At 48.7% G+C, this 11,847-nt stretch overlaps 5 protein-coding genes across 5 annotated transcripts; 1 reads left to right on the top strand and 4 right to left on the bottom strand.

Moving 5' to 3' along the window:
• Positions 1-128: 128 nt before the first annotated feature.
• N7466_000581 (uncharacterized protein) lies at positions 129-531 on the bottom strand (the record flags this gene model as incomplete). The annotated part of the gene is made up of 2 exons (XM_057159979.1): positions 129-383; positions 454-531. The coding sequence occupies 2 exons, from the start codon at positions 529-531 to the stop codon at positions 129-131; spliced, it is 333 nt and encodes a 110-aa protein (XP_057026227.1).
• A 1,630-nt stretch (positions 532-2,161) lies between these two features.
• N7466_000580 (putative plasma membrane H(+)ATPase) lies at positions 2,162-5,394 on the bottom strand (the record flags this gene model as incomplete). Its single annotated transcript, XM_057159978.1, has 4 exons — positions 2,162-3,868; positions 3,921-4,631; positions 4,706-4,929; positions 4,980-5,394. 4 exons carry the CDS (start codon positions 5,392-5,394, stop codon positions 2,162-2,164), a joined length of 3,057 nt encoding a protein of 1,018 aa, XP_057026226.1.
• A 1,204-nt stretch (positions 5,395-6,598) lies between these two features.
• N7466_000579 (glutamate--tRNA ligase GUS1) lies at positions 6,599-9,319 on the bottom strand (the record flags this gene model as incomplete). Its single annotated transcript, XM_057159977.1, has 11 exons — positions 6,599-7,521; positions 7,576-7,935; positions 7,994-8,050; positions 8,111-8,175; positions 8,242-8,281; positions 8,338-8,356; positions 8,412-8,439; positions 8,494-8,800; positions 8,863-8,941; positions 9,006-9,171; positions 9,225-9,319. The coding sequence occupies 11 exons, from the start codon at positions 9,317-9,319 to the stop codon at positions 6,599-6,601; spliced, it is 2,139 nt and encodes a 712-aa protein (XP_057026225.1).
• A 174-nt stretch (positions 9,320-9,493) lies between these two features.
• N7466_000578 (mitochondrial 54S ribosomal protein uL1m) lies at positions 9,494-10,547 on the top strand (the record flags this gene model as incomplete). Its single annotated transcript, XM_057159976.1, has 3 exons — positions 9,494-9,747; positions 9,836-10,400; positions 10,455-10,547. 3 exons carry the CDS (start codon positions 9,494-9,496, stop codon positions 10,545-10,547), a joined length of 912 nt encoding a protein of 303 aa, XP_057026224.1.
• A 169-nt stretch (positions 10,548-10,716) lies between these two features.
• On the bottom strand, positions 10,717-11,661 carry N7466_000577 (COG2 family protein; the record flags this gene model as incomplete). Its single annotated transcript, XM_057159975.1, has 2 exons — positions 10,717-11,586; positions 11,647-11,661. 2 exons carry the CDS (start codon positions 11,659-11,661, stop codon positions 10,717-10,719), a joined length of 885 nt encoding a protein of 294 aa, XP_057026223.1.
• Positions 11,662-11,847: the final 186 nt, after the last annotated feature.

Below are 11,847 nucleotides of genomic sequence, written 5' to 3'. Positions count from 1 at the left end.
TCCAGTGAAGCTACATGGACGTCTCAAAATATAACTCATTGCCTTTGACACTTTAATAATTCATTCACTCTTGGCTCAAAGCTTTATATCCAAGTCACGAGTAGAGTGGGCGCATCAACTTATGTAACTTAAGCGTTGATCACCACGTAGTACTCCTTCCAATCTCCAGCATCGGTGCAAGAACCATTGAACAAGCCAAGACTCTGGTAACCTCCAGCAACATCCAGGTCTTCACAATCGGCATTCTCAAAGAAGATGGCCTTCCACCAATCTATGTAGTAAACGGCATCGGCAAGGATGTAGCAGTAGTCGTATGTGCCGCCAAGGCTGGCGCACGTTTCGACGACGTCCGATCCAGAGGCAACGAGGGTACCGTTAGAGCACTGATTCTTGAGTTAGTAGCTGTAACAGTTCTAATTCAATTTCAGTCCCGAGGTCATGTGTTGAACTTACTGAGTCACCGCAGTAAAGAGCCCAGTCGGCGGTAGCCACGGAGGCGAGAGCAAGGGCCAAGGTAGGGAGGTACTTCATGATGATTTTCTGTGTGGACGTCAGTCAAACTTCACCTCGAGAAATAGTTCCAACCTTTCCATTTTCTTTCCATGTGTACACATGTGTACGAATCAATAACTTTCCAAGATTGAAAATTTGACAGGGAAAATTGACTCACATTCAAAGGAATTATTCCTGGATATATTTTTGGTGGGAGAGTTCAAAACATCGAATCTCGGACCATCTCACTACTTATATATCCACCACGAAGTGGGTAGTAGATACCAGTCTGGTATTGATGGGAGTTCCAACTTTGGGATAGTCTGGGCAGCAATCGATTGATTCATCCATCGGCCCTTGACACTCTTCCTGAGGATCGCAAAGGCAAAAAATACCGACAAGACGGTAAAGGATTGATCCTTCAATCAACCATCCACAGTCTCGACCCCACATGGTTTAGGCTAGAATAGCTGCCCCGGGGGCCACTAGATACCATCAGGTACCCTTCAAATATTAAACCCCACTTATTTCAATGTTAGTGCACTTACTTAGGTCTTTAGGCCAAGCATCATCCTCGGAAATCCCACGGCATGTGGGCAGGTCCGTTGAATCTTCCGGGTGTCAGTGGGTGCACAAGATTAAAGTAAGAAAAGTGGACTAGAAAAGCTTGCAGCAAATAAATTCTTCACATGTTGATTCAGGTCTGACTTTTGGTTCCCAATGTTCCTCGTGGGCCATGTCCACCTGGCAAGGTGGCGCCTGTGAAGGCCCTGAAGGATTAGCGTGCTCCGAGTTTGGCTAGTCTTATCTTCCAGGGCGCTAAGTCCGAGTCGTGTACTAGCTTCTTTCTGCAGTGACGGAACAGCATTTGAGATCCCGTGGGCGGCAAGAGAGATTTACGATTTATTCTGGCGAAATGAACTGCATCTGTGACCTTGAAAATTGCTAGAAATGGGTATCTTTATGTTCGAATATTGGAACGCTTTTCACCACATGTGCAGAACTAACATTGATTGGACCTTTGAAACTCAAGCTGTAGGGTATTCTTTTTAATATCGGATTATCGTACTCCGCACATCGTGTTTGTTACTGAGAACATAACCTGAACAGCGTGCACATGTGGCGTCTGCCGAGCGTACGCACTCCCTAAGCCATCGGTCAGCACTTATTACCTGTTTGGGAGCTTTAGTGCTTCAGAAATAGCCCAAGGCGGGACCGCACTTGGTTTATAGTTTGTTGGTTGTATTCAATGGGCGGGTTGAATGCTTAGCGTGAACTTCCACTCTGCACGGCCCAGATGAAGTGCTGTGTCAAGAAGGGACGGGAATGCTGACCCTAAAAAGCGGGAATGAATGAGAAATTTGGATAAGCGGTATTTTCTTTTCTTTTTGAGATCGCCTGCTTCCAAGAACATTATAAAAAAAATTAAACTAAAAAATATGTAGGCAGCAACGTGTTAGATGAAGAATAACAATCAGTTCATACTCCACCGCTAAGCCGCCTCGCAAGCATAACAGCATAAATCATTTCTCATGGAACGATATTCCCTCGACATCGGGAACGTAAGGGGAAAACACTAGTAATCATCCCTGGATATAGCAATCCACCACGTCGGAATCAAGGCACTCTCAGCTCATTCCAAAACGCTCTTACCCCTTCCCGTAGCCTTTCACTCCATATCTTCTTCCTCCTTGCTTGTAGCCAGGTGGTATCGGCCCGGAGGCTTACCAGGCTCCTCATATTCAATGCTTAAGCGGGACAAATGACCGAGAAGATTCTCAATCTTAATCTCACCCTTGCTGCGCTTTTGGCGACCGAGATTGTCGAGCCACTTGATCCTATTCAGGATGTAGTAGACGAGAGCAATAACAATCTCCACTCCGAGCGAAAAGCCCCAGATACGGACAACAGTCACGATATCAGTCCATCCGTTCTTGGTTTCCACGAATGAATCGGGTGGATCGGTCTTCATATCCTGGTTTGAGAACCAACCGAATAGACAGAAAAGCGTTGCGATAACGTCCACGCCTAATATTGCGCTTACTAGCTGCAGTGATGGCCAGTTGTCGATACCACGAGTCACGAAAATTAGCCAGTTCTCCGTAAGTGCCACCTCCAAGAAGATGACTTCTTGGGTGGATCCCCAATTCTGAATGATACCACCAGATTTGAGGAACATACTACCTCGAACAACCCAGGTACCCAAGGCCAGAAGCAAGCCAAGGATGGAAGATATGACCCAGATTTTTGGGAGTTGCCACTCCACAGGACGTAGCTCATAGGAGGCATTGTCGTATGCCACCGCGACAGTTGCAAGATCAGCAAACAGAGCAAGGAAGACAACAAGCTCAACTCGGATGCTTTCATTCAAAATAATCATTGACGTCACAAGAAAGATTTCCAAGTGCAAGCAAAGCGCAATGCGGTATTGAATATACGCCTTCATGCGATGAAAGATTTGTCTTGCGACCTTGATAGAGTCGATGATAGTTGACAAGCCAGGCTCAAGGAACACAATATCCGATGCTGACTGTGCTGCTTCGGATGCTCCTTCGACAGCGATACCGCAGTCCGCTTTCTTGAGGGACGGAGCGTCGTTTACGCCATCGCCAGTCATAGCAGTCAAATGGCCACGTTCCTGAAGCATTTGGACCACTTGGAATTTGTGTTCAGGAAACACTTCCGCAAATCCATCCGCTTTCTCGACCAGATCGCTAGCCATGGCGCCGCTAAGACCACCATGAATCAGTTTGTCCGAATTGTAAACTTTGGTTCCCAAAGCAAGCATTTTACAGGTCTCCTTGGCTATTGCAATAGCATCGCCCGTGAGCATTTTAACACTAATGCCCAGCGCCTGTGCTTCACTAATCGTCTGAGCTGTGTCCTCCCGAGGTGGATCAAACATGGGCAGCATTCCGAGAAGCATCCATTCTTCACCCTCCTTTTGCACGGCGACACCGAGTGAGCGAAAGCCGCGATGGGCAAATTCCTGTGCTTTTTCCTTGTAGTGATCGGCAACTTCCTGCGAGCAGTTTGTAAGTGCTAGCACCGCTTTCGGGGCCCCCTTAGTGCAGGTGTATCTAGTTCCATCACATGTGGCTATAGTCACAATGCGCTTAGAGACTGGGTCAAATGGGGTGAACTTTTCAGTTTTCCAGCCACGGCGTAATATCTCTCGCGCCTTTGGATACTGGCGGAGTGACATGATGGTAACTTTGTCAATGGGGTCCAACGATTCAATATTGTGCGAAGATGCAAGGCACGCGACAGCAAACATCCAGTCCACGTCTACACCTTCTGCCACATAAGGATCACGAATGCTAAGCTTATTGGCCGTCAAAGTTCCGGTTTTATCGGAGCAGAGAATATCCACACCCTATGGACTGGTTAGCGTCGATCCCATGATCTCATTTGGGGTTTGGACATACAGCCAAAGATTCAATAGCAGTCAACTTCTGCACAATTGCTTTCTTCTTTGCCAGATATGCAGCCCCCACAGCCATAGTCGTGGTGGTTACGACCGGAAGACCAACAGGGACACCGATAATTAGCAAAGACAGAGTATAGTGAAGCAATGTCTGTTGCCCGGGCGAAGCAATTGGGATATGTCGGAAGAAACCACCAATCCATGCAACGAGGATCCAGGTCATTACAAGGAATAAGAGAGATGTCCCGATGTTGTCCATGACTAGTTCAAAATGACCTGCGCCCTTAGCAGAGGCCACCATTGAAGCAGTACGGCCAACAAATGAGGTCCTTGCACCAGTCTGAACCACGGCATAGGCCTTGCCACGCTTACAGCCAGTTGTATAGAAGATCATGTCACCCACGTAGCGATCTACGGCGAGCGACTCGCCCGTAATCGCAGAATGATCGCTGGCAAGAATAGGATACCCACGACGACGCGTTTTCTCCTTTTTGTGTTTCTCAGCGGCCTCGGCCGCGTCACCGTGTCCATCTGCCACTTCTTTACCTTCCGCCTCGCCCTCTTTCGGTGGCTCATCATCATCCGATTCCGTTCCGCCGCCAAGCATGCCTTGCTCTTGGAGCTGGTTGAATTCCTCCCAGCCATTTGGGTCGTTGAAGTCACAAATAACCTTGGCATCACCTGGAACGACCTGACCTTCACCCACGATGATCTGCAAAGGACCTGTTAGTCTGAAAGTGAAGCCTGAAAAAAGAAAACAGTTCAGCAAAAAAATTGGATACATACTAAATCACCTGGAACCAGCTCACGTGCCAATATCTCTTGCTGAGTACTGTCACGAATCACAACTGCCCGCATGGCGATATCTCCCTTCAGACTGGCAACCACATCGGCGGCTTGCTTCTCTTGATACCAACCGACCGCAGCATTGAGACACAGAATGCCGATGATAACACCAAAGTCGACCCAGTCATCCAAACCAGCAGCCAGTAAAACGGCCAGCTCCATGACTTGAATTCAGTCAGCGAAACTCACACCAGGAAACTTGACAGATACTGACCGTAAAGAATGGGACCGCGGAAATACGACAGAACCTTTGCGATAGGATTCTCTTTCTCAGAACTCAGTTCGTTCCAGCCTGAGCGGCGGCGACGTGTATTAACCTCCTCACTGGAAAGTCCCTCCCGGATGTCGGTGATGAGCCAGTCGTCTGGGTATTGAATAGTGGCATCATCAACCCGCTTGATATGAACCCGGTGCTTCTTCCAGGGAGCATACCAAACACGTTTCTCCTCAAACTCCCCCTGATCTTCCATGTTGGCATCGGCAGTTTGGAAAGTTGAAACGTACTTGACTAGTTTTCCATACTCATCCAGCTGGGCATAATCCTCCTTCAAAGATGCCCTGGAGATGCGAGACCCACGACGTCCATCGGCCCGCTCATCGGCTCGCTCGGGGTCATCTTCGCTCGCCATCCTGACTGCCGAGGGAGATGAACAGCAATGGAGCTTGAAAAGTACTGGCAAAATGGATGTTCGGGGAAAAATCAAGAATTCGGGTAGAAGCAGTTGGTGGAGGTTAACAGACGCGACACAAGAAACGGCACAATCTTTCCGCCCTTTGGCAGCTGAACGCGTTGAACGCGTTGATGGCGTGTAAAAAGGAAACAGCAACATCCGGAACTTGTTACCGAGAGATGGGGGTTGTCTGGTTTGGAAAGACCAGCATGTTACTGCTACTTCTCTTTTTTTTTCTTCCTCCCAAATCAGTCAATCATGCTGACGTCGTTTCAAGCATTCGATTCTCTACTAAATACAATAACACCTAATAGTAAGTACACTGTGTTTTTGAAAGGGCTATTAAATACTTGACAGGGTTTGAAATAGAACACCCATGGATAGAGCTGTCCGGATAAACCTTGTCAACAGCGGGCCGTTCTCTTCGCCATGGAAATGCCATTGAATTGGCCAGTGAAAAGAGGTAGGGCAAGTCTAATTATTGGCAAATGCGAACATTTGAAGAGGGTTCCATCGGCAAAGCGTGGAACATTATTCAAACTTTCCAAGGTTGAACTGGGACAACGAAAACAAGTTACAAGAAGGTTCAAGTTGTACACTGTTGCAGCGGTGGAGATAGTGGATACTAGTACTATGCAGCTCATTCTTTAGCGTACCCGTTCTGAGTCCATCATTGGCTACTTAGCCAGATCTCGGGAGGCTTGACTCCACTTTCATGCAATCCTGAGTCTTGACCTGTGAAAGAAGAATCTTTGTGCTCACTGGAATTGATATGCAATCATTTTAAAGGTGTTAAATGGCCTGGATCATGTATCCGCTCACATGCCGTTCACATCACGTGTGTAATGAATAATCCTGCTGGCATCCGGGGGTTTATGATGATCATTGATGTGATCGTGTAACTCCATCGTATCCGTGATTGAAGAAAGGGCCATTGCCAAGAATGAGATAATTAAATAGCGCAATCAATTGTGTTCCGTTCACATGCAGGTGCATCAAAAATATCATGCAAGAGTAGGGCTACCTAAGTTCACCTGGGTTTGAATTACTATTCAACTTTCAATTATTCAAGAGCGTAACAACTGTTTCATTTCTTTAGATAAACATCTCTTTTAAGCATTTGTCACATCTCATCAAATTCTGCATCTCCATCGTGAATCATCTACTTTTGCTTGCCGGTAGGGATGTTGAAGAAGACGGCAGGGACACCAGGAGCCGGGGCCCGGTCCACACGGTAGAAGCCCTTGCGGTCGAATTGGATAATGTCGCCAACCTTGACCTCAGAGATATTGCCATCGGCCAAAGCACTCACACGGAACTCGGTGTTGAAGTTGAGGACATCCTCCAGGACATCATCCTCGGACAGGGAGTCCTTGGTGAGTAGGTAGTCGAAGTCAACCAGCTCAACGGGGACGAGAGTCTGACCCTCAGTGGCGAGCCAGGTCACCTTCTTCTCAGTCTTCTTCACATCACCAGCCATGTGAAGCTCGAGTTCGAGATCAGTGACGTTACCAGCGGCATCAGTGGTGATCTTGCGAACAATGACATTACCCCAGTTCATAAGGGTGATTTCTTCGTCCTGCTTGAAAGTCTTGGCATCAACCTGTTCCAGCACAACCGAGGAGCTGAAAGCGACGGTCTTTTCACCCACAGCGGGGTTCTTAGCATGCTTAGCTCTCTTCTCGGTGTAAGGAGTGGCCGGGCCACCGGTGATGGTCGCCTTGACGATATCGGTCTGCTCAACCGCAGTGTGGCGAGGAGCGACAGGGTCAATGTACTTCTTGTTGGTAGCCCAGATCAAAGCCCAGTCGAACAGAGTAACGTTCTTAGAGGGGCCTTGCTTAAGGATGAACTCCCGAAGGGCAGGAATGGTCATACCACGTCGACGAATTCCGCGGATGGTGGGGAAGCGAGGATCATCCCATCCCCAGACAACTCCGCTCTCGACAAGCTTGGTGAGCTTTCTCTTAGACAGCAAAGTGCGAATGAAGTTCATGCGAGCGAAATCCCAGACCTGCACAGTGCGCAGGCTCAGAGCATCCAGCATCCACTGGTACTGCGGGTTACGGTCACGGTACTCGATGGCTAAAAAGAGATGTGTTAGTCATTGCAGTCATCTGGGGACAGGCACAGACATACTTCGCAGAGCGTGGGTAACACCCTCCATAGAATCAACAATAGGGCAAGCGAAGTCATAAGTTGGGTAAATACCCCACTTGGCGCCAGTTCGGTGGTGAGGCGCAGGGTTGCAGCGGTAGATGACAGGGTCACGCATAGCCTTGTTCTTGTCCTCAAAGGAGATCTTCGCACGGATACACCAGCGCAGACCCTCGGGGGTACCCTTCTTCATCTCCTCGAGGTGAGCCAAGGACTCCTCGGGGGTGAGCTCACGACGCTGGCTGGGCAGACCGTCCCAACGCTGAGCAGCCATCGTCTCCTTGTCAGTGTCGTCGGCATAGGCCTTGCCGGTCTTGATCATGGTAAGACAGTAATCGTACACTTGAATTCGTCAGTCAAAGATCGACATGTATAAGCTGGTAAGTAGGTAATGTCTCACATTCGTCGAAGTAGTCGGATGTGTACGAGACCTTGTTGGGCTTAATTCCCATAAGTGCTGATGGCAAGAAGTCAGTGATTTACTTCAAAAGTTTTGCCTCAATTTGAGTCAACTAACCAAGATCCTCCACGATAGCATCCTGGAACTCCTGCTTCTCGTTTGAGGGGTTGGTGTCATCAAATCTGATAGAAAAAAAAAAGATAAGCCTCCCGGTCATTTCAAGCGGCGTGTCAACATGATAAACATACCGGAGTAGAAGAGTACCGTTGTACTTCTCATGGGCGAAGTCTAAAATAGACTGGTTAGCATTTTGCAGTCGGATTGATTGGTAATATAATACACACAGTCATTCAACAAGGCAGCCTAGCAAACTGAGTTAGCATTGGAAACATTGGAGTAGATGGCAAGAAATTCAAACCTTAGCGTGACCAATGTGGAGGTATCCTCTGTGACCTGACTTAGTATACACCACAAGAAAGTACTAGCAGAGATGTACTCACGAGGGCTCTGGGGGGAAGCGAGTAACGACACCGTTCTCGGTGTTCTTCAGAGCAATGTCGTAGTTGGCACCCTCCTTGGACTTCGCAAGCTTCTTCTCGCGAGCGACAGCATTCAGAGCCTCGACAGCCGAAGTGGCCCAGGGACAGAGTTCCTCCAAGAACTTGTACCAACGGGTCAGGTTGACGAGAGTACCCCGCTTAAGAGCGGCAGCGGCGACACGGTTTCCGCGAAGGGCACCCCACACAGCAATGTCGGGGGTGGACAGGGAGTATCCGGAGACAAATGATCGCATCAGAAGGTGAGTATCTTGACCACAATTAGCAATTGAGCCTCTTAGGGTTCTGGTTGGGAAAGCGCATATTCCATACCAAGACGCTGCAGGAGAGGATCAAGAGCCTTGAAATCCAGGTTGTCGAGGGCCTCAAGCTGAGAGATCCATTCATTCTCCTATAAAAAAACAGACACATGTTAGAAAGATATGACTCATTTGGGTTGACCGCGGGTAACCCACCAGCTTGGTATCCTTGCCAACAAGGAAAGGGAACTGAGCAGATAGCTCTTGGATAGCATTAATGGTGCCAAACACAGACTTCTCGGCAGTCTTGAACTGGATGAAAGCCTTCCCACCCTCGCTGAGAAGAGCAGAGTCTTCATAGTTGATGTTGATGACTGGGGTTCTATACCGGGTTTAGTATAGTAATGTTAGAAGAACAACATATGTGCTACTTACGGGCGGGCCTCATTGATAGAGGTGGCGATAAGAACCACAGGCAGCAGTGCAGCCTGGCTGGCCCGAGTGGCCACATTCAGCTCGAATTGGGACATGGTTCACCAGTGTAGAGCAAAAATAGGTGGTGATGGGGAAATTTAGTGGAGGGGCATTATCATTACTCACTATCAGTGATCACCGGCCGGCCGCATATTTATCCGATGCCGATAGCTTTCCGACAGAAAACAGTTGGAGCGTTCATTGTCGTGCCCACCCAACGCTAATCAGCAATGTCGTCCTTTGGCACAGTTATGCCCACCGCGGCACGCGGAATTCTGTCCTCATGCAGATTACCCTTACGAGAGAAAGCCATTGCCCCGGCTTTCCTCGGCCTCCAGCAGGTTCGGGGCTTCAAGGACCAGAAGAACAAGGGTAAGGGCAAGGGAAAGACTAGCGCACCCAAGAAGGACGGTCGGGGAGCTCGAGATTTCCAGCAAAAGAACCTTAAGGATATGGAGCGATTTGCGCTATGTGATGCGATGCGGTAAGTTTCTGCTTGGATTGTCTACGGTTCAATGGGTCTAGTATATTCCCCCGTATGTATGGTTTTTTGACAATTGTCTCCGCAACAGCTTCATCCGGGCAACGGAGGTCGGTCGCGAGCCTACAACTTCGAAATACGAAATCCACATCCGTATCCGAACAAGGAAAGATGGACCTGTCATCCGAAACATGATCCGATTCCCTCACGCCGTCCAAACCGAGTCCCGAATTTGCGTCATCTGTCCCCCCGGATCCAAGCAGGCGAAGGAGGCCCTGGCTGCGGGTGCTGTTCTTGTTGGAGAGGACGAGGTGTTTGAGGCTGTCAAGGCAGGCAAGATTGAGTTCGACCGGTGTCTCGCTCACCCCGACAGTTTGCCGGCGTTGAACAAGGCCGCACTTGGACGAATCCTCGGTCCGCGTGGTCTCATGCCCAGTGTGAAGACTGGTACTGTGGTTGACGATGTCGCTTCCCGTGTTGAAATGCTTCGCGGAGGTACCGTCTACCGTGAGCGTGACGCTGTTATTCGTCTTCCCATTGGCCAGTTGGGATTCTCGCCGGAGCAGTTGCGGGACAATCTGCGCACAACGATTGAGCAGGTCAAGAAGGACGCTGCTGGTCTCAATGATCGCATCAACAAGGAGGTCTACGAAGTGGTAAGGCAATCAAGATTCCTCGATGGTTGAATTCCTGACTAATGCTCGCAATAGGTTCTGAGCTCAACTCACGGCCCCGGCTTCAGCCTTAACGGAGAATTCACAACCGACAACTCTCCACCAACCTCTGCCTTGACCGGCGTGTAAAATACCATTTGTCTTATATTCGCTTGGCGTGTACAAATTATTATTGTTTTATTAGGAATGGACGTGGTGTATCATGGTATCATATCTGTTCAATAGAAGACTCGCAAACCTGAACTCCAACGCTATATGCAACTCTAGCTTATATCTGTACCATTGACGCGATATCGTATTATAGTTTTAAGTTCTTCAGTGCTGCCACAGCACTGACATCCTCGCCCATCAATTCGTACAAACGCAAGACAGCCATTGTCCTCGCATCCCGCTTATCACGAATATGACTGGCCTGTTCCAAGGCAGTCTTTAAATCCAACAGCATTGTAGACTTGATCTTCGACACACGTGGCTGTTGCGAAAGCAGGAATGGGTGATCCTTGCCTACTGTGGTGGCAATGGAGGTCAGGAAGACATACTTCTGAACATGTCGCTCTAGTCGCTTGAGCGACACAGGAGCTGTTCCATCTTCCAGCTCTTCGTCGTCATCACTATCTTTGCTGTCGCTGCCGTATAGATCGGATTCCACATCCGATTCGTCATCGATTGGAGCTTCATAAAGAGATGATTGGTCTTCAATCATCAGGCGATGTTCCAATTCCTCCACTCGGTCTGCATAATCCAATAGGTTCTTGCCGATGTCTGCATGTGACCGGAGCTGTCGCTTTTCGTTCAATAGCCCCTCTACTTCTCGGCGTCGCTCTTCCACCTTATCACGAATTGACTGTACATCTCGACGGAACGATAGCAACCCCACTTTGACTCCTTCGACTTTCTCCTCGCCTCCGCGCAATGCAGTTCCCAGAGAAAGGAAGTCTTGGTAGTTTTCGTTGACGAGATCCAATAGCTCTTTATTGAGGACTTGTTCTAGACTCCGCAATTCCTGTCGCAGGTCTTCAAGACTTTGATGCCGATTTGTCAAGGACGACAGGAAGGTAGTGGGATCGAAATCAGGGGCCAGGAACGACGTGCGGGATAACGGTTCGGGGAAGGGAAGGGAAGAGGAATCCTCGTCGAAATCCGAGCCAGACTCGTCGGAGTCACCAAACTGAGATTATGGAATTAGTCGAAAGCCAAATGTCAATTCAAGTAAGCCAATCAACCTCACCTTGAATCGATTCATGGTGTGGTAGATCTTAGGTAGAAGAGCGGTACCCGACGAAGCTGTTGAGTGGTGGAAGCTCTAAGTCCAACCATGTCAAGTCTTGGCGCCTGGGTCGCGACTTCCTGTCATACAAGTTTTGAATTCAAACCTCTTTTTCTTTTGCAACTTTGAGTATACACTTTATGAGCCATTTATCCGCTAAGA

Source organism: Penicillium verhagenii (assembly GCF_028828195.1).
Source record: "Penicillium verhagenii strain IBT 33310 chromosome Unknown utg000002l_segment0_segment0, whole genome shotgun sequence".
Lineage (NCBI taxonomy): Eukaryota > Fungi > Ascomycota > Eurotiomycetes > Eurotiales > Aspergillaceae > Penicillium > Penicillium verhagenii.
The sequence above is the reverse complement of the archived record's forward strand: the minus strand, read 5'-3'. Positions and strand labels throughout refer to the sequence as shown.